General features: G+C 40.2%; 15 protein-coding genes across 15 annotated transcripts; 7 read left to right on the top strand and 8 right to left on the bottom strand.

Annotated features, from left to right (window-relative positions):
• Window positions 1-504: 504 nt before the first annotated feature.
• C5L36_0A10970 (uncharacterized protein) lies at window positions 505-1,551 on the top strand (the record flags this gene model as incomplete). Its single annotated transcript, XM_029464131.1, has 1 exon — window positions 505-1,551. The coding sequence occupies one exon, from the start codon at window positions 505-507 to the stop codon at window positions 1,549-1,551; it is 1,047 nt and encodes a 348-aa protein (XP_029319991.1).
• Window positions 1,552-1,778: 227 nt separating this feature from the next.
• C5L36_0A10960 (uncharacterized protein) lies at window positions 1,779-3,374 on the bottom strand (the record flags this gene model as incomplete). Its single annotated transcript, XM_029464130.1, has 1 exon — window positions 1,779-3,374. The coding sequence occupies one exon, from the start codon at window positions 3,372-3,374 to the stop codon at window positions 1,779-1,781; it is 1,596 nt and encodes a 531-aa protein (XP_029319990.1).
• A 371-nt stretch (window positions 3,375-3,745) lies between these two features.
• Window positions 3,746-4,072, bottom strand: C5L36_0A10955 (uncharacterized protein; the record flags this gene model as incomplete). Its single annotated transcript, XM_029464129.1, has 1 exon — window positions 3,746-4,072. The coding sequence occupies one exon, from the start codon at window positions 4,070-4,072 to the stop codon at window positions 3,746-3,748; it is 327 nt and encodes a 108-aa protein (XP_029319989.1).
• A 778-nt stretch (window positions 4,073-4,850) lies between these two features.
• Window positions 4,851-6,617, top strand: C5L36_0A10950 (uncharacterized protein; the record flags this gene model as incomplete). Its single annotated transcript, XM_029464128.1, has 1 exon — window positions 4,851-6,617. The coding sequence occupies one exon, from the start codon at window positions 4,851-4,853 to the stop codon at window positions 6,615-6,617; it is 1,767 nt and encodes a 588-aa protein (XP_029319988.1).
• A 578-nt stretch (window positions 6,618-7,195) lies between these two features.
• Window positions 7,196-8,410, top strand: C5L36_0A10940 (uncharacterized protein; the record flags this gene model as incomplete). The annotated part of the gene is made up of 1 exon (XM_029464127.1): window positions 7,196-8,410. One exon carries the CDS (start codon window positions 7,196-7,198, stop codon window positions 8,408-8,410), a length of 1,215 nt encoding a protein of 404 aa, XP_029319987.1.
• A 695-nt stretch (window positions 8,411-9,105) lies between these two features.
• On the top strand, window positions 9,106-10,008 carry C5L36_0A10930 (uncharacterized protein; the record flags this gene model as incomplete). The annotated part of the gene is made up of 1 exon (XM_029464126.1): window positions 9,106-10,008. The coding sequence occupies one exon, from the start codon at window positions 9,106-9,108 to the stop codon at window positions 10,006-10,008; it is 903 nt and encodes a 300-aa protein (XP_029319986.1).
• A 150-nt stretch (window positions 10,009-10,158) lies between these two features.
• On the bottom strand, window positions 10,159-11,529 carry C5L36_0A10920 (uncharacterized protein; the record flags this gene model as incomplete). Its single annotated transcript, XM_029464125.1, has 1 exon — window positions 10,159-11,529. The coding sequence occupies one exon, from the start codon at window positions 11,527-11,529 to the stop codon at window positions 10,159-10,161; it is 1,371 nt and encodes a 456-aa protein (XP_029319985.1).
• A 279-nt stretch (window positions 11,530-11,808) lies between these two features.
• On the bottom strand, window positions 11,809-12,999 carry C5L36_0A10910 (uncharacterized protein; the record flags this gene model as incomplete). The annotated part of the gene is made up of 1 exon (XM_029464124.1): window positions 11,809-12,999. One exon carries the CDS (start codon window positions 12,997-12,999, stop codon window positions 11,809-11,811), a length of 1,191 nt encoding a protein of 396 aa, XP_029319984.1.
• A 586-nt stretch (window positions 13,000-13,585) lies between these two features.
• C5L36_0A10900 (uncharacterized protein) lies at window positions 13,586-16,396 on the top strand (the record flags this gene model as incomplete). Its single annotated transcript, XM_029464123.1, has 1 exon — window positions 13,586-16,396. The coding sequence occupies one exon, from the start codon at window positions 13,586-13,588 to the stop codon at window positions 16,394-16,396; it is 2,811 nt and encodes a 936-aa protein (XP_029319983.1).
• A 79-nt stretch (window positions 16,397-16,475) lies between these two features.
• C5L36_0A10890 (uncharacterized protein) lies at window positions 16,476-17,087 on the bottom strand (the record flags this gene model as incomplete). Its single annotated transcript, XM_029464122.1, has 1 exon — window positions 16,476-17,087. The coding sequence occupies one exon, from the start codon at window positions 17,085-17,087 to the stop codon at window positions 16,476-16,478; it is 612 nt and encodes a 203-aa protein (XP_029319982.1).
• A 363-nt stretch (window positions 17,088-17,450) lies between these two features.
• C5L36_0A10880 (uncharacterized protein) lies at window positions 17,451-19,199 on the bottom strand (the record flags this gene model as incomplete). Its single annotated transcript, XM_029464121.1, has 1 exon — window positions 17,451-19,199. The coding sequence occupies one exon, from the start codon at window positions 19,197-19,199 to the stop codon at window positions 17,451-17,453; it is 1,749 nt and encodes a 582-aa protein (XP_029319981.1).
• A 447-nt stretch (window positions 19,200-19,646) lies between these two features.
• C5L36_0A10870 (uncharacterized protein) lies at window positions 19,647-20,417 on the top strand (the record flags this gene model as incomplete). The annotated part of the gene is made up of 1 exon (XM_029464120.1): window positions 19,647-20,417. The coding sequence occupies one exon, from the start codon at window positions 19,647-19,649 to the stop codon at window positions 20,415-20,417; it is 771 nt and encodes a 256-aa protein (XP_029319980.1).
• Window positions 20,418-20,683: 266 nt separating this feature from the next.
• Window positions 20,684-21,220, top strand: C5L36_0A10860 (uncharacterized protein; the record flags this gene model as incomplete). The annotated part of the gene is made up of 1 exon (XM_029464119.1): window positions 20,684-21,220. The coding sequence occupies one exon, from the start codon at window positions 20,684-20,686 to the stop codon at window positions 21,218-21,220; it is 537 nt and encodes a 178-aa protein (XP_029319979.1).
• A 136-nt stretch (window positions 21,221-21,356) lies between these two features.
• On the bottom strand, window positions 21,357-22,919 carry C5L36_0A10850 (uncharacterized protein; the record flags this gene model as incomplete). Its single annotated transcript, XM_029464118.1, has 1 exon — window positions 21,357-22,919. One exon carries the CDS (start codon window positions 22,917-22,919, stop codon window positions 21,357-21,359), a length of 1,563 nt encoding a protein of 520 aa, XP_029319978.1.
• Window positions 22,920-23,243: 324 nt separating this feature from the next.
• On the bottom strand, window positions 23,244-25,550 carry C5L36_0A10840 (uncharacterized protein; the record flags this gene model as incomplete). Its single annotated transcript, XM_029464117.1, has 1 exon — window positions 23,244-25,550. One exon carries the CDS (start codon window positions 25,548-25,550, stop codon window positions 23,244-23,246), a length of 2,307 nt encoding a protein of 768 aa, XP_029319977.1.
• Window positions 25,551-25,631: the final 81 nt, after the last annotated feature.

Genomic DNA, 25,631 nt, shown 5'->3' with positions numbered 1-25,631 from the left:
CTCTCTATTGCTGGGTTGTTGCACGGTGGTTCGTTATCAATTGAGCTTACCTTGCAACACCTGTTCAACTTGAAAACAAGTGCATAGTCAACGTGTCGACGAGTTTCGGGTATTTTCAACAACTCCAACCACACGAGAAATGGAGGGCGGGAGAGCCAGCGGGGGGGAAATTAGGAACGAAGAAATCTCCCATGGAAATTGCACGCGAATTTGTGCGCAAATCAATGGGTTTTAATTTTTTGTTTTTCGTGTCTTTTTTTTTTTTTTTTTTTTTGTTTCCACCTCCTTTATTGTGACAAGTCAAAAACAGACGCGTCGATTTTGTTTTCAGGTGTGCAAAATTCACCATTCTCTCAGCCAGTGACAGTAACATTGACAATCTCTGTAAGGTTGTTGCATTGACGATGAGGTTTATAGGAGAATTTAAGATAGGGAACCTTAGAGGTAGAGAAAAACGTTGAGGAGTCAACAAGAGTATCAATTGGACATTATAACCAGAGAAGAATGACTGAGAGGCCGTTGTTAAGTAGGGTTGCTACATCTGCACCTAACGCAGACACTGCAATTGATAGATCTATACCTGAATTTCCTGCAGCCACTCCAATTGACGAGGACAACTATTTCAGATTTCACAAACCGCCTGCGTATTTGTCGCAAATCAGCCATGATGTGGCGAGTTTTATCAATTACAACCATTTACGGAACCGGAAAATTGTCTTGGTGACATCGGGAGGTACGACTGTGCCACTTGAGAATAATACGGTACGGTTCATCGATAACTTCAGTGCAGGAACTAGAGGTGCTACATCAGCAGAGTATTTCCTCGAAAATGGATATGCTGTCATATTTCTACATCGTGAGTTTTCCCTGTTACCATATTCGAGACACTTCTCTCATACCACCAACTCCTTATTGGACCATTTAGTTTTAAGCAATGATGGCAGCAAGGTTGAGGTTGACGATGTTCTACAAAGAGACCTTGCCGAGACATTGAAGAAATACCAACAGGTGAAGAGAGAGAACATGTTGTTGCTGGTGCCATTCACAACGGTGCATCAGTACCTCTTTACCTTAAAATTAATTGCACAGGAACTATCGGTTATTGGCTCGGATGCGTTGTTTTATTTGGCAGCTGCTGTTTCAGACTTCTTTTTGCCTAGCTCTAGATTACCTGAACACAAGATCCAGAGTCAGGATCATGGCGGGAAACTAGTTGTTGATTTGGAGCCTGTTCCAAAGTTTTTGAGGAGGCTCGTGGATTCGTGGGCCCCAATCGCAATGATCATTAGCTTCAAATTGGAGACCGACGGCTCGATTCTAATCAAGAAGGCACAGGGTGCCTTGGAGAGATATAACCACCAACTAGTGATTGGCAACTTGCTCCAAACGAGGAAAAATGAAGTTGTGTTTGTTACACCGGAAAGACAAGAATGGCTGAGGTTAACTGAAGAGCAAAGAGCCCATGGTGTGGAGATTGAGTCTTTGATCATCCCCAAGATACTCAAGCTACATCGAGAATGGATTACAAGCCGGGATGAACTAGTCAAATAGAGGATACACGTGAAGCATGTTATTTTTTTTTTCTTTATACTTTTGTCTCCTTTTCGGTTTCCTTCTCTCTCTTGTTTATTTTTCTATTCTAGAAGGAAAGGAAGGAGAAACAGTAAATGGAAACAGGATGCGGGATAGTGTAAATTACAGAGTCGATATCATTGTGTAAACAAATAACTAGCAAAGGTTGGAGAGAAGTGTCTTGGAGAGAGAGGAGAAGCTTTGCTTTATTCTTCATCACTTGCAAACATATCCAAATCAAAGTCGTCTTCGTCGATATCTTCATTTATAGCGGCACTTGTAGTTTTATTAGCACCAGCAGATGCCGAACCAGCTCCGGTTGAGGCAGCAGCAGTGTCTTGTAAATTAGAACCATTTTTCTTTTCCTGTGTTTCGATATCCTCATTAGCCCTGCCACCACTGCCTCCATTGTCTGTTCCGGGCGCCGCTTTGTCGTCTTCATTGTCATTCTCATTGTCATTGAAAACATCCATGTCGTCGAGATCAAAGTCCTCGCCCATACCATCTGCTTCAAGTTCGTCGGCCTCGTCCTCCTCCTCCTGTTCAACAGCCTGTCGCTGGCGTAGTTGGGAATAGTATGCAGACAAGGCGTCGAGTTCCTCCACTGTGGTGCCATTCGAGGAGACATTCACCGACGAGGATGGCCTTAGGTTTTTATTGGAGGTACCTATGGACAGAGAATTGCTACTGGTTGTGGCATTGAAACTGTGGTTACTATTGCTAGAATGGCCCATGGATTCTTCAACCTTAACAGCTACTGGTTCCACCAAGGTGCCGCCATTCATGCCGCCATTAGGTGTTGAGATTGACGAATCAACGCCGGTTCCATTAACAGCTGTTGAAGAATCGAATTCTGATTTGACGGTGAGAGGTGAATTGTCCTCCTCTTCTGAATCCAACCTCCCCAAAGATTCCTTCCCCACTGTCGACTCCTGATGCCAAGAAGGTAGGGCATTTTGCCTAAGTTTCCTGTTCCGGTCTTCTCTCTTTTGTCTCTCACGTTTAAGGTCTTCATCATCGGCCGTAATGGAGACATGGATGGTAGCTTGGGATTTGTTGTTTGTCTCATTAGCGTCATCATTGTCTTTGTTTCTCCTCCTAGAGTGGGAGGATCCGTTTCTATTGGACACGGAATAGAGGGCCAAGGAATCGGAGAATGCAGGGACGTATTTCATCAAGGTGGATTCGAAATTGTTGTCGTCTATTTTCAAGTCGTCGACAATCTTGAGGTACTTGATAATTGGTTCTAAGAGGGACATCAATTTCTCTAGTTTTTCCTGGCCCTTCTTTTGTTCCTGGGAGATATCATCTTCGACTAAATAATCGTTACAAATGGAACATTCGAAATTGAGTTTATCATCACTTAACATTGAAGCTGCATCAAGTAAGGAATATTTACTATGACAAGAGGGGCAGATATAACCACTTGGTTCGTTGAAATTCCCAATTTCCTCCTTGACTTTCTTCACGATGGTATGGATCTTCCATTTGATCGAATCAATCGCTTCAATATTATGGATATAAAAGTAAGTTCGAGAATAAAGTTTATATGGCTGGGTCTCCTCCTTCTGCGTGTGCTGTACCACGAGTTTATCTTCTAGGAGCTTATTGCAGAAGGACCTGAACACCTTCTTGTGCATGCAGCACAACTTGATAAGATCGTCTTCAAACAAGACATTATGGAAAAGTAGGGCCTCCATAATAATGATGGCCTGATGAGGGTAGAACATGTACACAACCTGTCTTAGGAGATGTTTAATTGCCTCATCGTTTTCCGTGAACGCCTCTGCGAGTCCAGACATGGGATGGGTTGTGATTGGGTGGGTTGTACGTTGTCCCAACACTGAGAGTCTCTCCAATAGATGGCATATAAAATATTACACCTACTCACATATATACATATTACTTGTTGTAGTATCTAGTAGACTTGAATATTGTCATTTGCAAATCGCGCACTAAAGAATCCAAGGAGCAAAAAAAAAAATGTTTTTTTTTGTTTTTTTTTTTTCCTTTTTTCAATACCGTTCCTGCGTCCCGTCTCCAACAATTGTAAAATTGTCCTCACACGCACGTGACCACCAGCATTGTCTTCTCCCTCCTCCTTCCCCCTTCCCCCTTCCCGCTCACCCTTTTTCCTCGAGTACACCGACGCGTCGGTTCAGTCCGCGACGTCTCATATTGAACTATCCTGGTGCACGGGTGTCATGTTAAAAATTCGCGACGTGAAATTTACAGCGTGTGGGGGATAAAAAAAAAAGAAAAAAAAAAGAAAAAAAACGGTCAAGTTTATGTGCCCACTTAAAAGTTTTTCTCTGAGATCACGCCATTTCACAATGCACTTGTTTCTTCGTTGCAGAGACAATGCAATTAACGTAAAACTCGCTATACTTATAAACAAACACAAAACCTGAAAATACAAGACGCACTTCATTTTTGGTTTATTTAGAGACACAAATACAAATACAAATACAAATACAAACATTAACGTTAACGTTAACATCAATGCTAAGGATAATACGGTCGTATACATCGATACAGCAATCTCCGCACATCTATTGCCATGTCTATGCCTGCATCTCCCTAAACAAGTCGGGCCATTCTCGTAGTCCCCAACCTTATCCCCCCTCTGGCATACAATGGCCCATTTCTCTACCCTCTGAAAGGTGGACCTCCTCTTGTAATCTTCTCTCTCCGCGTAGTCCACTGGAGATCGTCCCTATGGCCATCGACTCCTTCTACATATTCCGTCTCTTGCCAAGAAACGCAAACACAGCAAAAATACCACTTGACGAGACCATCAACAGCCTCATTGAGAGTAAAGAGAAAAAAAAATCGATTCAACTCTCACAGCTTCTCACCTAAACGCTACTCTCCTTTCCTTTCCTCTCCTTCCCTCTCCTTTCCTTTCCTTTCATTTCATTTCCTTTCCTCTGCTTTCCACATTCTGTTCTCTGTTCTCTTTGAGAAAGCTGCATTGCCTATCTCGGCTTACATTCTCACCCCATTTGTGATTTCCTCCCCCCCCCTCCCCGTTCTTTTTCTGATACGCTCTTATTATCCCACTCAAACGACATTGAACAAACCCACTCTTCTACTCCTAAACGGAAATCTATCACAAACGTATCGGAACACGTTACTACATTGTGCGTTTTCGACTTTACCTTTTTTTTTCTCTTCTGAAAATCTTCTAGGTTGCACATTTTCAATAACCTCATTGTCAATCTAAACACATTCCTAACTTCTTCTATCTCTTTCTTTGTGCCTCTCCCTAGTGAACAATGCCTCCTGCTTCAACTTTAACTTCGACATCAACGTCAACGTCAGCGTCTACTAGAACTACAAACCCAACCACAACCACAAATGTCCCCGAACAACAACCGGAATTTATAACCTACTCAACAACCCCCTCGGGCGCACATAAGGGGAAAACACACTACATCATTGTCGGTGCAGGCATCATTGGTGTCTGTATTGCCTTTTATCTAACCAGGCACCCGAAATTCGACCCAAAGAAACACCACATCACGATCTTGGAGGGCAAGCGTGTTGCCGGTGGCGCCAGTGGGAAGGCCGGTGGGTTGTTGGCGTTGTGGGCTTTCCCGCAACAGATTGTGCCTCTAAGTTTCCAGTTGCATCAAGATTTGGCAAACGAATTTGATGGAGAATCCGAATGGGGGTATCGTAGATTGACCACCATTTCAGTTGAGGGAGACATTTCCGATTCCAGATTGGAAATGATTGAAAGACAACGAATGAGTAGGAATCCCAATGATGATATGAGAAAATCGCTCAAAATGAATAGACAGCATATAAACAACAGTAATGACAATAGCAATAACAATAATAACAGTACAACCAGCATTGGTAATAACAACAACAACAGCAACGGCAACGGCAATGACTCCTCGATTTCTCAAGTAGACGTGATGAGCAAACCAATGAGCAGGGCAACGACAATCAAGAAAAATTCCATTGAGATTGAATCCAACAATTCGAATTCCACCGATAAGTCATCGTCCCATCTACCGAAAAATCTTGGCTGGATCAATGACAAAGTTATAAATGACTGGAACCAATTGGGGAATGAGTCCACAACTGCCCAAGTCCATCCTTATCAATTCACAACATTTATTTTGAACCAATGCATTCAAACCGGATGTGTTGAGTTGGTGATTGCCAAGATTGACGATATCATCATTGATGAGGAAACCGGACATTGTAATGGTGTTATATACCATCCATCTAGTGCCAAGGCGGAAAATGATGGAACGAATACTGAGCGATTTGAATTATACGGTGACAAGGTGATTATGTCAATTGGTCCATGGACATCCAAGATTTTACCTGACTGTCCAATTTCAGGATTGAGGGCCCATTCCATCATAATCCAACCAGAAAACGTTGAGGAGATATCTCCCTATGCGGTATTTACAGAATTGAAGTTAAACCAGAACAAGTTTGTCAGTCCAGAAATTTATGCGAGAAAGGACGAAGTTTATGTTTGTGGAGAAGGCGATTCTAGTGTCTTAATTCCTGAAACTACAGATGACGTTGAAGTGGTTACTGAGAAATGTGAAGAATTATTCAACAATGTCTCCAAATTAAGTGATAAACTGAAGAATGGCAAAGTTCTCAAAAGACAGGCATGCTATCTACCCGTTTTGGACATTCCCTCTAGTTCGGGTCCCTTAATTGGTGAAACCAATGTGGACAATCTCTATTTGGCATCTGGTCATTCCTGTTGGGGGATCAACAATGCGCCTGCTACAGGGTTGTTGATGTCCGAGCTGCTCTTGGATGGCGAGGCCACGTCCTGTGATATCAGTGCCTTGAACCCATCGCTCTATTTCGATGCCTCCTTGATTTATGATGACGAGGACGACATTGATGAAGATGAGGACGATATCGATGAAGAGGAAAGAGACCGCAGAAATGGTGGCAATGCTTCCAATGGGGGCAATGGCGATTCCGGTGGATCTTACACGTCTGGGCGTGCAAGCGAGGACGAATACGAAGATAGCTACGACGAGGAAGACGACGAATAGGTGGGAAAAGGTGTATTGATTTCCTAGCAAAGACGAAACTAAACGACAACAACTGAAGTGGACCGAGCCCAAGAGGCCATAACCGGGTATCTCATGACAGCCACTATATTAAAGTATTATTTATGTAGTGGTGTAATAATAATAATCGTAATAATAATAATGGAAATAAAAATAAAATAATAATTATAGTAAAAAAAAACCCAGTATAGTAGTAATAACGACAATGACAACAACTTTGATAATATTGACAATACTGACAATACTAACAACATTGGAAACAAGGTATTTGTAAAATGTTTCAAAAAAAAATGTGACATTTTCAGCCGATTCGGGGACTGAGAATCTTACATTATGAGAGGATCCCACGTAGTACGTTAAGAGAAGGGGGAAGAGAAAAAAAGGAGGGCGCGAAGCGAAACGAATTTTAAGTTTTCTCTTCAAAAAAAATTTGGAACGCTGAAGTACTAATGGTGCAACAGGAACCAACTTATAGAAGGACTATATAGAGAACACAAAGGCTTCCCATCCCCCAGCTAGAGACCAAGAGGTATACACGAGTAGCAATTCAAAGTCAGAACATGTGGAAATTAGTACAATCGGGACTCTCTGTTGTTGCCGGCACTGCCGAGCCAGAATATGGAGCAGAGGCGATCCATCCAGTTGGATTTAATTTAGAGGAGGGAGACCCAAAATACAGTGATTTGACGATTGAGGACATGAAGTATGTCTCTCCTAACCACACCAACGTTGAGACGCAAACGTTCTATTTTGAGGACGACTCTTATGCTGGTTTTGCGCAGGTGATTCATTCCAATGTCATTGGGTTACATACAACTGCCCAATTCACATTCAAGCTTTTCCCCAAGGCGAATCCCAAAGATTTTGTTTGGACGTCCACAAAGCTAGAGAACTTTTCCATTGAGGACGGCACCGACTTCAAGGCCGACGGGTTGACGATTGTGTTGAATAAGGACACGGCCGATGAATACCAGCTTGACTCCAGTGTCAATAAGTTGACCGAGGTGCATCTCACCATGAAGCGTATTGGACAGGGCATCAAGTTCGGTAAGGATGGCCAAACCCTGTATGGTACAGACATTGATAATCCTTGGGGGAATATGAGACATGTCTTTTGGCCTAGATGCCACGTGAATGGTGAAATCATTTTGCGGGAGCTCAAGCCGGGACAAGATGTTGACTATTTAGAACCGTCGGAATTGGAATATCTCGATAAGGAGAAAATCGAAATTAAAGATGGTTTGACTATGTACGTTATGGCATTACAAGGTATGAAGCCTCATCATGCAGCTGCAACTTGGGATTTCTTGAACTACCAATCCAAGGATTATTCTGTTGTAATCATGGAATTCACAACTCCGCCTTCGTACAATACAACCAAGGTCTCTGTTTGCATGACTGTTGATAAGGATGGTAAGGTCATTCTTGCTACTATGAACAACAAAACTGAGCATTTGGACTGTGAGAAGGACGAGACTTCTGGTTGGGAGGTTCCAAAGAGAATCCAATACACAATGACCGATGATGATGCTGAAGAGGAAGAGAGAGTCCAAGTTCAAGTCAGGGGTGATTTGAAATGCCTATGTGAGAGAGTCGATGTTATGGCGGAGATTCCTCAGTTTGTCAAGAACATCGTCAGTGGAGTTGCAGGCACTAAGCCATATATTTTCCAATTCAGTAATGAGATGGAGCTGACCATCAAAAGAGGCGACAAAGTTGAAGTTGATGAAAAGGGATATGCATACAGTGAGACGACTTTTATCACTGCCATTTAAACAAGTTGATTTTAATTTACTCTTTGTTTTTGTTTTCTTTTTGTTTTTACTTTGGTTTTTTTTTTCGACATTTTGTTTTACTCAATAACTTGAAATCTTTTCTCAACAATACAGAGTGATCTCTATATATAAACATGAATACAATGACAATCCTAATGACCTGTTCTTTTTCCCGGAAATAAGGACACGTATGTTTTGTGAACCTTGTTTGTTTGTTTCTTCGTTTTCTATCATCTAATTTAATATAATCTAATATAATATAATTTTACTAGACTTGATAAAGTTTATCATGGTATATACGATAATATAATACAATGTACTATACGTCACTATTCTATATATATATACCATAATATATCATAATATACCATATGGTAAACTACCATATATTGCAGGAACCTCAGATAAAGTTTTTCTACCTGTAACTACCAAGCAATACATTGCATTCATCAGAGGAAAGTGCATTAGAGCTGCACACATCACGTGCACAGCAGTGACAATGGATGAAAGCAAGGACTACGGTGCGTGTATTTGGGCAGTTTGCGCGTTGGAGATGTCTATCTGCGTCTACCGCTCGGGGCGATGCAGAGAGTGACAAATGGAGGGGCGGTTTCGTTGTTCGTTAACACAGTTCGCCTCATTCCCCCTGTTGCAACAAGACAACCCAATCGATACCTTCATAATAGCACCAGGAAATGGACGTTGTGTATCGGAAACCGCATTTTGAAGGCAAGGTCTCTGCTGCGGCGGGGGGCAGGAAGGGAGACGATTTACAGATTAGTAGTGACTCGGAGTGGGTCTTGTTTGGATCAAAGTATCCAAATGAAGGCACGAGAACACGCACACGTGTGTCGGCGAGTGCTGATGTGGGTGCCGAAGCCGATGTCTATGTGGCGACGACGCTGAGACAGAGCTCTGATCATGAGGAGAGCATATTGAGTTCAAGGAGTGTTGGCAGCGGCAGTGTAAATGCCAGGGAATTGGACGGCGGATATGTCATTAGCGATTTCGATGAACATCTTAGCACCGAGAGCGATTGGCGGTATAAGTACGACGGAGAAGATGGTTCTTACGATTACGATTACGATGGCGACGATGCTCATGATGAAGATAACGACTCTCTCCTAGACGATGTACGTACACAAATGGACGAAATTGTACAAGATAGTGAGGAGGCTCACCGAAGGAGAAAACGACACCAACTAATTTCGCGGGTGAATGAATGGCAAGACACTGTGGCCCTTCCAAGGGCGGCGTCGGCGGCGGTAGCACGTGTCCGCGGGCGGCGCGGCGCACTTCCAATGGGGTCTCCTGAACATTTGTGGGCAGCTCGGGAAACGGTAGCACCGGTGCCTGCGGCGGTTGTGCGGCAGGCGGCCCGCGGACTCACACGGGCGCTTTGCAGAACCGAAGGCCCTGTCCCAGCGGAGGGCGTTTTTCTGAGCAACCCGGACTTGGAACGCTTTCTCCCCGCAAGCTGGAAAAAAGTTATCCTGAATAGCCTTATAGTAGGGCACCATATGCGGCACGACCACTGCAATTTTTGGTTCAGTGAGGGACGTAGCACCAGTATTAGCACAGGAATAAGCACAGGTTAGAAGTATGGGGGAGGAGGAGGAAGAGGAAGAGGAGGAAGAGGAAGAGGAGGAAGAGGAAGAGGAGGAGAGGAATTTGATGAAACACCAGTGAGGACGTAAAGGAGCAGCAAAAATAACATATACAAGGCAATACAACAGACTCGGATGTAACTAAATACTGATTTTCTTGAACCCGCCCACACGGTATCGTGTGTAGATGAAACATGCAGTACACAATGTACATGTAGCACCTCCAAATATCACCATGGCATTATAACCCAACGAGGTCTCTGTTAAGGACATGCCAATTGGTAAACTGAGTAGATTACAAAAGGAGACACAGAAATATGCCGTTCCGTACCTCTTACCAAAATCCTTGGGCTTGGATATCGCCGAAGTGCATAGGGGGGTGATGGCCAATGTTCCTGCCGACGCAAATCCAAAGGTTATGGTGAATGTGAGGAAACACCCCAAATTGGACCCAAACGGTAACCATAGTATCCAAATTGATAACGTCATAATACCCGATATAATGATCATCACGTTGAAATTCCCAAACTTATCGGAAAGCAACGTCGGAATGACTCTTCCAACAACACCGGCAGCATTGTAAACAGTCAATGCAATCAAAGAAACACTCTCTGAAAACCCTTTATTTAATGCATAGGATGGAATGTATGTGCTAACCATCAAAAGCGAGAATTCATTCAAAAACAAGGCCAAAGTAAGAACCATAAATGTCAAATCTTTGAAAGATTTGAAATCAACAAGATCATCAAGCTTCTCCCGCATTGTTTGCTCTTTCCTTTGATCTCCCTCATTCAACTGTTTAATTCTCAGGATATCCTCGTGTCTATCCTGAACAAGAAATGACGAAATTACCGTTAATAGGCCAATGCAAAATCCTAAAGTTCGAATGGTCCATTCAAACCCAACTTTTGGAAATAGCGACCTACAAACTAATGGCCATATAACACCACCTAATGATGCTCCCGGCATAACAACAGACATGGCTGCACCCCTCCTTTTGGAGAAAAAATGGCCTGCACTTGTAACCAATGGCCCAGTCAATAATGCACATCCAGTTCCACAAACAATACCAAAGGCAAGTATAAATTGATATAGCTCCTTACAATTGGCGGTAGCCATTAACCCTCCAGTAACAAGAACCGTCCCGGAATAGCATAGCTTCTTACCTCCATACTTGTCAAATATTATACCGGAAATGAGAATACCAAACATAACGAAAAAGGAAAACAAGGCAAAAATCATAGAAATGGCAATGTCGCTTTCACCGGCTAATATATGGGTGCTGATATACGACTCAATTGCACCAGTTGAATTCCAAAGACCAAAGACTCCTATCAACCCAAGGAAACACCCTAGGAGGGTAAAATATGCAACCCTGCCTCCCTCAGGATAATCTAGGATAATCTCCTCAATGGTCTCAACGTCCATCTTCTCCTCATTTTCAACATCATCTCTGAATCGTCTCTTGGATGCAATTTCTCCCCGATCGCACGAACTACTGTTGTCATCCATTTCCTTGTGCTCTATCTCTATGTTCCCACCCTATCGCACACTATAAAAACACTGTAACTAGAATAAACGATGGTAGAAGAGACAAAATGAGGAATCAATTATGTACATTAACATGGAAAGGATTACATAAAAGAACCGGCAACGGCGCCATACTCTACCATCACTCTTTTTACCTCTGTGTTTTTTGGAGACATAAATCCGCACTTATCTATTTAACTCAACGCGTGTTCGCTAAAACTTACTTTTCCAAAGCAGGCAAAAGATACGATCGCTAACAGTTTACAACATTTCGATATCTTGGTCATCATGGCCATGGTTATGGTTATGGTTATGGTTATCTTCTTGCGCATCTACGTAATCCTCCTCCATATAAGCGAGACTCTCACTTAGTCGATACTCCTCCATCAATGCTTCCACGATTTCCCGACTATCCTGAAATTCCTGCACAATATCTCCACATTCCTGTTCGTAGTCACTCTTGAAGTAGTTGTTCAGAAATGCATTTTTACTCATCAACTTATCATACTGTCTGCTGATGTCCTGTAATAGATGAACAATAGACGACGAATTGGTGAGCATCAGGCCGCTGACTATATCCTTCTCACACGGCTTCTTGCTCGTCCATGACCTCTGTCCCATGCCTAAATGTATTGATGATGGCGTCCATGGTGCAAAATTGATTCTTGATCTGGCCTTGATAACCGCCTTTTGTATATTTGTACTCTCCCTTGGATCAATCGCAGTGTTCGACCGGATAATGATGTCCATCATCGCCAATACAGTCTCCTGCTTGTCCCCCTGGCAGCACATCCTCAACTTCTTGTCTAAAAGTTCTAATACCACGTCATAAGTTGTACTTCTCCGGATTTCTTTGGCCGCATTTTTAACATAGTCGCTAGTAAAAGGTGTATAACTTGGAATGATGAAATGTAAATCCGGAGTAGGAATCAAAGTCGACACTATACTGGTCAAGGAATTATAAGAATATGACGGGAACCTCAAAGTGTTTGTTGTTGCAGACATAACTGTCGATATGACTTTGTTGATGTCACTATACGACGGACTAGTCACTTTTAGATTATTGGAGGCAATGGTCGTGATTGATTTATTGTCAAATACAACGTTCGCATCAGAATTTTGAATTAGCCTTTTCAAAGTCAACATGGTATTGTAAGGCTGTACAACAACTTCAGAATTACCAAATATAGAATATGTTTGAATCAATTTTTTACTATATCTATCACTTAAAGTCTCCAGCAAGAACGATCCAAATCCTGCACCAGTACCTCCAGAAACTGAATGAATCAACTGAAACCCTTCTAGGTTATCGCATGAATCTAACTCTCTGTCAATGATATCTAACACATCATCCAATGCTCTTTTACCTTTCAAGTATCCTTCAACCCATTGATTACCGGCACCACTGCCGTCCTCTGATAGGTATACGTTTTTCGGATCAAACAACCCCATTTGTTCTCCTGATGATATAGAATTAATCACCCTTGGTTCTAAGTCAATTAACACAGCTCTAGGTGTGAACCTATTGTTTAGGTTTCTTTGGAAAAAAACATCAGGGCGATCATTCTTGGACTCTGAGCTATACCCTTCATCTGTAGTACCATTCAGGTTAATCCCATGTTCAGAACATAGCTGGGACCAAAATTTACTGCCTACTTGGTTACCACATTGTCCTGCATTAAAAAGTTTGATCAAAAAAAATCGTGTTAGTTTTCCAAACAGGATATCTTAAAAAAAAAATATAAGGAACAGAAAGATGGAGAACATTGCTCATTCACATACCAGCCTGAAGTGTCAAAATTTCTCCCGTCATTTTTCAATGTTTTGTCCGATGTAATTCTTCTAGCTTTGTACACTCTATGGGGAACACGAAAACACGTAAAAAGAGGTAAAGGAAAAACCGGTAAACAAACACCAACATGAAAATTGCTCTTTTCGAGCGAACAGTTATATTACTCCTTGTACAATACACCTAATTCTTACACATACTGACGTAGTTCACCATAGAATATACTGTGAACATTGACAGTTGAACACTATGACCAACATTTCAACGTTCCTTGTGTTCTTACTAGTATGGGTCTATCCAGCTTTTTCAGTGAAGGAATACCTATTCAAAAAATGCGAACAGAATGGGTTTTGTCACAGAAATAGACATTTTGCAACTACAATATCCGCATTTCTACCCAATTATGAGCCAAGATATTCTATTGACAGGTCATCCTTGACAATTGATGAATCCAATGGTGTGTTTCAGGGGAAGGTTTTAAAACAACTGAATGATGGCTCGTATAAAGAGCTGGCTTTTGATATATCGGTTATTCAAGATTATAATCTAAGGTTTAAATTGGATGAACTGTATCGGGAAAAATTGGTCGAAAACACAAAGGTTAACCCTAAAAGATACGCTGAAGCTTCAAAATGGGCATTCTCTAATAACGCAATCCAGAAATCTTTTAAGCACCAAAGCTTCAATGATGAAATCGTCCTACAATATGGTAATGAAATGGAATATAAAGCCATTGTTCAGGTATATCCATTTAGGATCAGCTTATATTATTTTGAAGTATTGCAAATAGTTATGAATGATAGGGATTTTCTAAACTTGGAGCACTACCGAAAAAAAGAAAGTGACGAAAAAATCAATGTTTTGCCCGAAGAATCCACATACAATGCATTTTTCGACCAGTTCAAAGACTCTAGAGATGATACGTTGCCATTAGGCCCGGAGTCAGTTGCTCTGGATTTTACTTTTGTTAACTATACAACTGTTTATGGTATCCCCGAACATGCTGATTCGCTGTCTTTAAAAGACACTAGTGATACCGAACCTTACAGGCTGTATAACGTTGATATCTTTGAGTATGAAACTCAGAGTAAGTTACCCATGTATGGCTCGATACCATTCATGGTAGCAGTCAATCCGGGTACCTCTGCTGCTATATTTTGGGTTAATTCTGCAGATACCTACATTGATATTAAGAAAAATGTTCACAATGAAGAAGATCAAGATGATAAGTTAATTGTCCCAAACAGTAAAGCCAGTAATGTCCAAACACATTGGATGTCTGAAAATGGTATTATTGACGTCGTTTTAATGGTTAAAACAACTCCTGGAGCAATTTCCCAGGCATATCATGAAATTACAGGCTTCTCCAAACTTCCAAATATTTTTTCACTGGGATATCATCAATGTCGATGGAATTACAACGATGAGTCGGATGTTTTGAATGTTCATTACAACTTTGACAAGCACGAAATTCCATATGATGCCATTTGGCTTGATATTGAATATACTGATAGTAAAAAATATTTCACTTGGAATAAAGGCTTATTCCCGGATCCCGATAGAATGATGGGTAAACTTGCAGAAACTAGGCGTCAATTGGTTGTTATCGTAGACCCACATATAAAGACGCATTATGATATCTCGGATGAAATCCAAACTACAAAGATTGGTATTATGGATCATAATCTGGAACAAACATATCATGGGCATTGTTGGCCTGGTGAGTCTGTATGGATCGATTCTACGAATCCAAATGCACAGACATTTTGGTCCGAACAGTTTAAGAACGGATCAGAACTGTTAGGACTGTCCACCAATGGACACCTTTGGAATGATATGAACGAACCATCGATATTTAATGGCCCTGAAACTAGTGCTCCAAAAAATCTGATTCACTATGACAACTTTGAGCACAGATCTATACACAATCTCTATGGCTTGACATTTCATGAACTTACATATCAGGCATTAATCGATAGAAATCCAAATCAGAGACCATTTATTTTGACGAGAGCATTCTTCCCTGGTTCTCAGAGAACTGCTGCTATGTGGACAGGAGATAACATGGCCGAATGGAAGTACCTAAAAGAGTCTATACCTATGGTTCTAACAATGAATGTTGCTGGTTTCCCTTTTGCCGGCGCAGACGTTGGTGGGTTTTTTGGTAATCCTTCTAAAGAACTACTTGTGAGATGGTACCAAGCTGGCATTTGGTATCCTTTCTTCAGGGCACATGCACATATTGATTCCAGACGTCGTGAGCCATGGGTTGCCGGAGGGGAGTATACTGACACCATTCGGGATGCAGTGCGATTGAGATATAGATTACTACCAGAATGGTATACTTTATTTTGGAAGAATAGTATTACAGGTGATCCGATTATAAAGCCATTATCTTGGGTCGTCCCGTCGGATGAAAAGGGGTATCATATAGACAACGAATTTTATATGGGTGGATTGCTAGTTCGGCCTGTGGTAGAAGAAGATGCGAACCAAGTTGGAGTATATTTTCCATGTGATAATGAAACGTATTACAATTTCCTGGATTTATCAGAAAAGCATACCTCTTGTCAGTATAAAAACATAGACACCCCTTTTGACGCAATACCAATGTTCTTGCGAGGCGGAAGTGTATTGGCCATGAAAGAGAGATATAGGAGATCTGCCCAACTAATGAAGTTTGATCCATATACTCTCTATGTAACAATTGGTTCCGACGGTAGTTCAAATGGTGAGATATATACCGACGATGGTGAAACTTTCAATTACGAATTCGGTGATTTCCTCCATGTGAAAATAGCAGCACATAAAGATAACAGAACAATCAATGGTAGAGTAATACACGTTGGTGAAGGACCTTATATCGAGGCTTTGAAGAGGAACCAGGTGAAGATTAATAAAATCGTCCTTCTTGGTTACGATGAGCATAGTGGCCATGTTGACGTCATCCAAAATGGGAAGAGATGGACCGCTGACGTTATAGAGGACGATGCTAGAAGTTTCTTGACAATTAGGAATCCGGGGGTGGTGATCACTGCCGATTGGGAAGTATCTTATTAGAATGAAAAGCGCTAGTATAAATATGATAAACGGAGAAGTATCTGAAGCATGTATAGAAAGAAAAATAGGAATAGGACATTCAGTGACAATTTAATGAAAGTGTAGAGGCTTTGCGTGGTACAATATAATGACCAATTGCAGCACCAACACAAACAGAGAGCATGACCCAGGTATTGAACGTCATAAATAATAACATAATTAAGAAGGAATAACCTACACCGATGCCGTAGAGTAAAGAGTGCTTTAACCTGTACTTTTTTAATTCACCTTCCGTTACATTATTCGACTCTAGAAAATGAGAGTACCTTTTTTGCATTCTATCAACGAAAACCTTAAAGTACTCGTAACCAAGTGTAAAGAGACATATTCCAACCATTGCTAACAGTAACTCTGTTTTTGTGGTGATGATCAACTTGTCGGACAATATACATAGATTCTCGTAGTCACTGTTTAAAGTCATCGACATTTTACACATCTTCATCCCAGGCATATCATGTTCCATATTCGTCTTCATAGTATGTGAGCTATGGCTCATGTCGTGGTTCATTGCATGCTTCATTCCTTTATGACAAGGTCTCGAGCGCTTGGCTGTTACTTGAGGTGCCAATGATGTTTCCGATAGAGAAGAAGTGACAATGGTGGCAGTGTCTAAGAAAACGGATTGTGCGGTTTCGAGATTTAAGGGTTCCATTTTATCTGTTCTTGATTGCGGATGTGGAAGGGAAAAGGAAGTTAAAAACCCCACTCAGATATTGATAGCTATCAGACAGAAGTATTACCAGTTATATATAGTTGATTTAAGAAGGTATGGCTCGATAGTATAGTCATCATTCAAAGCCCGATTGGATTTATCGGGAATATGATGCCTAATAAAGCAACAGCTCAAATAATGTGCTCATGATCAATCTCCGATTGCCGATGTTTGTAAGGTTAAGCACAGATGAGTGATGTCATGAAGATAGGCTCTGAAACTGTTCTGAAACTTGAGCTGATTAACTACAGTAGCTGGACAAGCATCTTACAACACTTGGATGATGCAACTCTTTTAAAGGTGTCAGTTAGAAGGTGGAGAAATGACGTTAACACCTGACAAATTCATGGTTCTCTCTTCAAGTTGAATTTCAAAAGGGTAGGTCTCAATAGCTAGGGATTCCGGGAACATGTTCAGTGCTAGGGAGATATCTGGTGGGATGTCCTTTGCAAGTTGTGGAGCGGGTTTGTATGTTAAAATCATTTTGGCAAACAAAATATACAATTCCCGGGTTGCAAAGTTACCACCTAAACATTTCCTGCTTCCAACACCAAAGGCAAAGTGTTTTAGGGATTTGTCAATTACTTTGTTCGTTTTACCATCATGATCCGTTGTTGGTTTTAGCCACCTTGACGGTGCAAACTTATTTGGTTTTGGAAATCTTCGGGAATCATGATTTCCAGCATAGCAATTCAGAAACAAAATCGTCCCCTTTGGTATTATCGATTCTCGGTATACTAGATCACATGTGGCTTCCCTGGGCAAAGACATTGGTAAGACCGAGAAATGTCTCAATGTTTCCTCTACTATGGCTTTGACATACTCACTTTTCATTTCAATAGAGCATTCCTTGTATGCTCTTTTCGAATCATCATCATAATGTTGAAGAATGTCATTATACGCTTCTTCCCAAAAGTCGGGATGGTAGTTGACTAACATATGCAAACCAAATTTGAAATTTAGAGGGGTGTTATCTAGGCCAGCGCTTATCATTGTCAAGCATTCCGAATTAATTTCTATGGAACCAATATCAGCATGGTCTTTTTCAAGAAACTTATACAGCAACGAGGTTTTCACATGTTCAAGTTTTTTTGCCTTGTTTTTTTTTAAAGTTGAACTGTCCTCTACGTATTCCTCATCATTGATTTTCCTATGAAATCCAACAACGTAGTCATGAAATTCTTTCAAGTACTTTTGTCTGATTGAATATAACTTTTGAATTTCTAAGTTTCTCTTTGAAAACTGTGCGATCACAAATTTTAGAAAAGACGGAAGGTAGTCTTGTGCATTTTGAACATGCGACCTAACTTTTGTAATCTTATTTTCACATTCAATTATCTGATCTCCTAAATATCTATGAGCAATATCATCGGGATTGAATTCATACCCATACGTTAACCAAAGTGCTACTTGTAAATGAAAATATTGAGCTTCTTTTAGGAAGTCACTGCTGATGATGATTTTATCATAATTTGTATTCCTCCCTTGTTTGTCTTTGATTCTTTCAATCATTTCATCGCATGCTCTATCCATAATCACATAGTTGAAATCCTTGTTTCTTTTCTCGGACAACACTTTTTCACTTACATGTTTTCTAGCTTTTTTATACGTCTCTCCCATTGGTGTGGTGCCAATGGTATATATCCCTTTTGATAAGATTTTATGGAAGCTGTACGTAATGGGCCTTGAATTGTTACCCTTTACGTTTTTCTCACACCATAACTTCTGAATGGAATCTGCCGAGTTTGCAACCACTACCAATTTCGTGCCTATTTTCATTTGGTATACATCTCCATACGTGCTTGCCATATGCCAGAACTTTAATGCAGGGGAATCTTGCCAATCTATTGCTTTAGGAATCATGAAATCTAAGCCATTGATCAATGGTATAGGTTTGTGAACCAAAGGCATTTTTCCAATTGGACTTGGACATACCCAAAAATCAATAGTTGTAGCTAGCAAATATATAATCACAAGTTCTTTAAAAAGTATTAATACATAGTACAGAATGATGTTTACGGCGTCTTTGTAGAACTCAGAAATTTCAAACATAGCAAAGGTTTTTGTTCCGTCAAGCAAAGTTTTTTATAATGTGCTATAATCGAGGTTTTTTTCTTGTTGGTTCTTGAGAATTGTACAGTTATTGTGTGTGTTATCTATATTGAGCTATTAGTTGCAAGAGAAAGCTAACGAAGAAAGGATACAGCAGTTCATTATGGGAGGGGAGGAGGTAGCAAAAATAGGCAACGCTCTGTCTTTCTCTAGTTTAAGCGAGAACTAACAATTTAAGCTGAGAAAGTGATTTTATTTTTTCATGGGGAACGAGACGTGCAGGCCGATAATCACAAACAGAAAATTGAAAACAAACAGAACTCAATTATAATACTAGAGTTCAGAGTAGGATATTTATGTTGAGTTTTTTGAAGCTGAAGGCCTGAGGAAGAAAGTGTGCGGTTGACTACCAAACTTGCGTTATCAAGCATAGACTCAAAATTCCACATGTCTGGCGACACGATCCCCAACACAGAGCTGCAACTCAGAGAAAATATCCATGTCTTGCAGGGATTACAGCCTGAAATGCAAGACTTGAAGAACACAGTTGCAGAGTACATCGAAAACGTCCAAAATGCGATTTTAAAGCGCAGAGCAGATTACCAAAGAACTCTATCACATTTGAAATCCACCGAGACTAAACTGAAATCTGAAATCAAAATGAACAAGAGTTTACGAGATCAACTAATCCAAGACTTATCGAACGAAATGAGAAGAAGAGATGAATTGTCAGTCAAGTACGAAGAAATGAGGGTTCAGCAAGAAAATCTAGAACTGCAAGAGTTGCAGTACTCGAAACAATTGGCTGATGTTGAAAACAAAATAGCAGTCAAGCTGCGAGAGGTTAATGAACAAAGGAATAAAGCGAAAAATCAAACTACATTGGTCAATGATAAGCTGTTCCAATTTGAGCAACTGCTTGGACTTTCGATAGAGAACTGTCTAACAGAAAATACAAACAGTGGGGATGAAGGTGAGGACGCAAATACTGAGACGGAACAGATTAAGTTCACATTCAGAAATGTTGATCCTAATGACTTCTCCAGGGAAGTTTTTTTTGTTTTCGATCCTCTGAAGGCTGAAATTGTCTTCTCCAACCCTGAACTTCAACCAGAAGTTTTGAAGAAGGGCACGCAGATATTCACAGAAACTAAAGAAATAGGATTCATGTGGAAGTTTATGAGATTCTCTCTTCAAGAAAAGCTTGTTTCGGGATAGAATAAATCAGATGCCTTTTCTCGTGTAGGTAGGCCAGTTTTGTTGCTGTTTGTTGTATCATACTTTGTATATTATCTAAGCCGCCATGAAAGGGAAAACATTTGTGAAGTAAGCAATCAATTGGAGTCCTGTAAATACCTTTTTTTGATAATGTTTTCCTCCTACATACTCAGCATCATTTTTTTTTCGTTTGTTTTTTTAGTTCTTTCTCGTCTAGAAAGATCAGGTGAAAGTAGGTTTGGCGTTTGAATAACAAACCTACTAATATGAGTGAGTCGCCTAGTAAGAACTCCGAACAATCCTCTTCTACCTCAAAACATGGACTCGTGGACTCGGTAGTTGATCAAACAACAAAGCGTGTGAAAATTGAATCATCAGTGCAACCAGAGCCAAATAGTTCTCTTTCACCAGTTCCTGAAGCTCTCACCTCATCGTCAAGGTCAGAAGTTCTGGCGCAAATGGGCCAGCTCAATCGTTCTGAAAGTCGAAGTTCTCTAGATAGTACAAGGGATGAAGCTGCGGAATCAAGTAACAAACATGTGGCTGTTGAATCGAGCAATAATACCCAACGAATTCCAAAGACAGAAATGATCAAGCAGTCGGGAAAGAAGGTCGAGGATATTATTGATGGTTCTGATTTGCGTAAGTTTATAAACAGATCGCTAACGCCGTATTTGGTGGAGGGATTGGACAATATTGTCCAACTATGGGAATCCGGTGAACTCGAAGTTACGAGCTCTGAAGACGCTAAGAAAGTAGTTTTGAAGTTTGCAGAAATTCTACAGAATTTGGCTGAGAAGTAGTTCCTGACTTTTTATTGGTATAACACTTATTTATAGGAACATTCATCATGTATAAAACATCAAAGCTATTTGCAGTATATTATAAGAACCCATATATATATATATATTGGTGCGTTTCCGTTCAAAAATACACCAACTAGAATTTCTCTTCATTGATGCTAAATCTCTCATCTTTCAGAAGCTTTAAGCAATAAGAAGAAACTAGTCTAAGTAGTCCCACTTTCCATCCTCTAAAAATGGCCTTAAAACCCTTGTTTTCTTCATCTTTTTCTACTGAGACTTCAAGGGATTGTCCCTCATAAGTCAGGGGTCTTGAACCCATCACAATATAATACAAGGTAGAAAGGTAACCATAATAACCGCCAAACTCAATACACATGTCTTCTCTCTCAACACGCATTATTTCAGGGAGCTCCTCTCTGTTTGTCAAAAGGTAGTTCACCTGAGCCCTTGCATATAAAGTTTCAAAAGGTAACCTCACAAAGAGGCCTATTATTTTTAAAATTACCGAAGACATATTGTAAACATAAGGGTTATTATATTTGTTGATTTTCATAGAAGTTAAGAAATATTCTGGATAATTCAGTGTGAAAGACTTAATAAAATGAGTTACCAATGATGGAAGTAATAAAGCTTTTGGGATGCTAAAGATATAAAGCTTTGGAATATTGCAAATAATCTCTCTAAATGAACGACAACCTCTTGAGCTCGTGGTGATAATGAATTTTGCACGAATCAACCTCAATTGAGTTAGCAATAATCCCGAACATATATTACTTACTAAACTCAAAATCAAGCTCCAATTAGCATTTGGGGAGTGAACCATATCAACATAGAGTGGGTCTGGAATCCCAATCAAACCAGATATAAATCCGCTTATCCATGACTCAATAGTGTACTGTAGCGTACGCATTAAAAACGTCGTATTAACTGCTTTCAAAGCACCTCTTGGTCCTTCTTTGACTAGTAGGGCACTGAGCATATCAAATGTATTTAAAGATTCTGGCTCAAGAAGTATGTTTACTCTGCTAAGATTCAGGTTGGCTTTTTCTTTCGATAAACCACTAGGCTTCCTACTGGCTTTCCTGCTCGTTCTTTCAATTTTACTGTCTCTCATGGAGTCAATATTAGGTTCATCAAAATAAGTGTTACGATCTTCATAATCACTATCAGAATAGTTTAATCCTCTTGGATCTTCTTCTTCTTCTTCTTCTTGATCGTCAATGAGAGCACTATCCCTAGCTTTTATTGGCCTCATGGACGCACCGTCATTCTTCTTGAAGGAGCCTACTTGAAGAAGAATGCGAACAACATCAAATGGTTGACTTACTAGGCACTTCATCCACCCTTGTACAAACCTTCTAGACAAAGCTATTAACACTGCTTTCAAATTGTTGAAATCAAAAAATTCAGACCACTCTAAATCACCTACTGATTTCCCATAAGCTGAAGAGTCTTTAGATAATAACGCTGAAGACTTAGAGCCAAAAGCATGTATTCCGATTCTAGAAGTTGCACTATTTATGCTCGTGTTGCCAATTTTTGATTGAACAATAGGCAGAGATTGTGATATACTTTGTGATGTGGCGGTATCAATAATTCCAATTTCAGGCTGATAGGCGATTGGATAATGCAGGTCGAAATCGGATCTAGAGACATAGGGGCGAAGTGACCCGTCAAGATAACTCTGAGTGTTCATGTTTATTGAGACTCTTGAGCACAAGAAGCTGAGTGCCGCTGTGAATATAAGAAGTATGCAACAGATTTTTGGGGATGGGCAAAATTTGGGAGAGAAAAACAAGCTCAAACCATCAGAAATAAAGCGCAAGTCGATTGTCCACAGCTTAGACGCCGTGAGCTGGATTATCTTCAATGGACTGTCTATCAAGTTGTAGGAAACAATAACATGAATTATAAAGTCATACAAAGATTATTTGTCTTGTTCCAGAACACATACTAGGTGTTACTGGATGCTAAAGAGTATACATATATAAATATATTAATATGGACTGGCTTTATTTCATCAGTTGACTGGATCAGCAATTCTCCAAGTCTTCAATAAATTGAGGTATGCCCAGTCTTGATTCGGACCCCACATACCAAAAGAGATTGGGCTCATAAATATGAAAACCCCAATCACCAATGCATAAAGAGAACCGTACCAAACAAATGTGAAGGCGGTTTTGTTAACCTTGGTATCAACCAAATCAACGACATAACACATGACCATCATTGCAAAATAAAGTGCTGGCATATAATGATGAACATACTTGACACGTCCCATCACAATAAAAGGTAAGTAATGAAGGAACCAACCTAAGAAAGGGTAAATACCACCGTATATTAATTTGTAAAGTGCAGAATTCTTGTCTTCTAGAACTTCGGAAATTGTTTCGACATTCTGAATACCAAAATCGTCAACCTGTCTTTGCCATCTTAATAGGTATCCTAAAACAACAAAGATAAAGACAAACAAACAAAGGGTGGAGGTCCATGTAGTTGCTGGTGATCCAATCAAAAAATACTTATAATTTTCATCACTCCAACCACAAAGTCTAATACCAACGTTCAAAGTAGGCCATTGCCACCAATCTGATGCCAAGTCATCCTGTTTCTCATAATCTGGGACAAGAGCATTGTTAGTCGCCATCATGGCAATATTAAGTTGGACAAAATCTTTAAAGAAATTTGTTTTTGGTAACTTAAAATCTTCTGGAGGGTTTGGCAGATTAGGATTAATATGGTCTTCAATATTCCACCAAGTTCTCTTATCCCTCTTGAAAGGATTTGGCCAGCAAACGACTTCACCTTGTCTAAAACCCCATGCTGGCAATTGGTTATCAGTAACACCTAAATAGCATCCTAAAACTTGGTTCTTTAATCTGAACGAAGTAGTGAGCGGGTGCAATTTGTTTTTGTCTTCCTTACCCATTTGATTTGCAACTTCAACAATCCAATTATCCTTATCGTCACCTACATTAGCATCACCATAACCAGAAACTTCCCAAACGCCTTTAGTAACAGGTGCGGGAATTTCATGGGTATGTAAATTTCTACCAGTTGACTTATGAACAATTCTGACCTTCATACCATCAACAACATAATGAGGTTCCTTAAAGCTATTCCGAGGGTCATCACGGATTAACTCAAAAGTCCAATCGTTATTTGTATCCTTGTGAGAATAAGTGGTAACTTGTTGTTGATTCGAGCCTTCCGGGAATGTTTGGACATGGGAATGTAGTAAACCACCACTTAAGGATTGGGATTTAATAGTAACAAGAGAATCGAGGGTCATCACATCTCTAGGACCAGACGTCAATGTAGAATTGTGTAAATTAGCTTGGAAAAGAGAGGACATTGTTGCATCTCCAGGTCCAGATCCGGAAAGCAAATCGAAATGGATTTTGAAGCAAATCATAAAAACCATTAGTGGAACAACACATAAGCCAAAAATTCTACAAATCCAGTGGAATACATACTTCTTCACTGATATTTTTTTACCGACTTGACCAAACAATGCCCATAAATCGACAATAGTGTAAATTCCAACTAATGAGGTAACAAACAAACCCACCATTTTCACCGAGTCAACACAACCAATACTAATACCGGTCAAAAGAAGCCATTTAAACCACTTTCTGGTAAAAACTTTTGATTCGTCTCTATTGAGGTTATGGAACACATAAAAACACAACACCGTAGTAGTGGTGAAGAACAAGAGCATGGAGTCTAATAAAATAAATCTTGCCAAAGTGGTATACGTAGTTTCTAAACATACCATCAAAGTAAATAACCAGGTGACCTTTCTGTTGTAGCCAATTTGTTTCATGGTGAAATATGCAATAGGAACCATCAAGGAACCAAAAGTTGCATTAAACAGTCTCATCTTTACATAATCAATATACTCCGGGTATTCTTGCCCAGAAGGGAAATCCCAAGAACCATTATATCCTGCTATGTATCCAGACAACCCACATAGCATTTTTCCTAGTGGTGGATGCACATCATGATAAAAAGAATGTCTCAAATAATAAGAACCAAATTTACCAAAGTGAGCTTCATCCCATACAACGTGATTGTTGATGCCAATCTTGTACATACGCACAAAAAAAGAAAGTGCAGTAAACAGAATGGGTGCTATCACACTTTCAATCCTCAATAAATCTGTGTATGATTTGGATGGTGCAAATTCCTCGGGCATTTTCACCTTCTCCTTAGAATCCTTTCTTGCAAGGTCGACTAATCTTTGCTTCATCTGGGATTCTGTGATGTTGAGGGAAGTATCCTCATCATCACTCAATGAAGTAGAAGCTTTCTTCGTACGTGCCATGGTTAAAAAAGAACTTAGGCAGGGACAAATCTAAAAAAGTGACACGTTAGAAGAAAATCAACCTTTATTAAGAATAAACAA

Source organism: Pichia kudriavzevii, chromosome 1, assembly GCF_003054445.1.
Source record: "Pichia kudriavzevii chromosome 1, complete sequence".
Taxonomy (NCBI): domain Eukaryota; kingdom Fungi; phylum Ascomycota; class Pichiomycetes; order Pichiales; family Pichiaceae; genus Pichia; species Pichia kudriavzevii.
The sequence above is the reverse complement of the archived record's forward strand: the minus strand, read 5'-3'. Positions and strand labels throughout refer to the sequence as shown.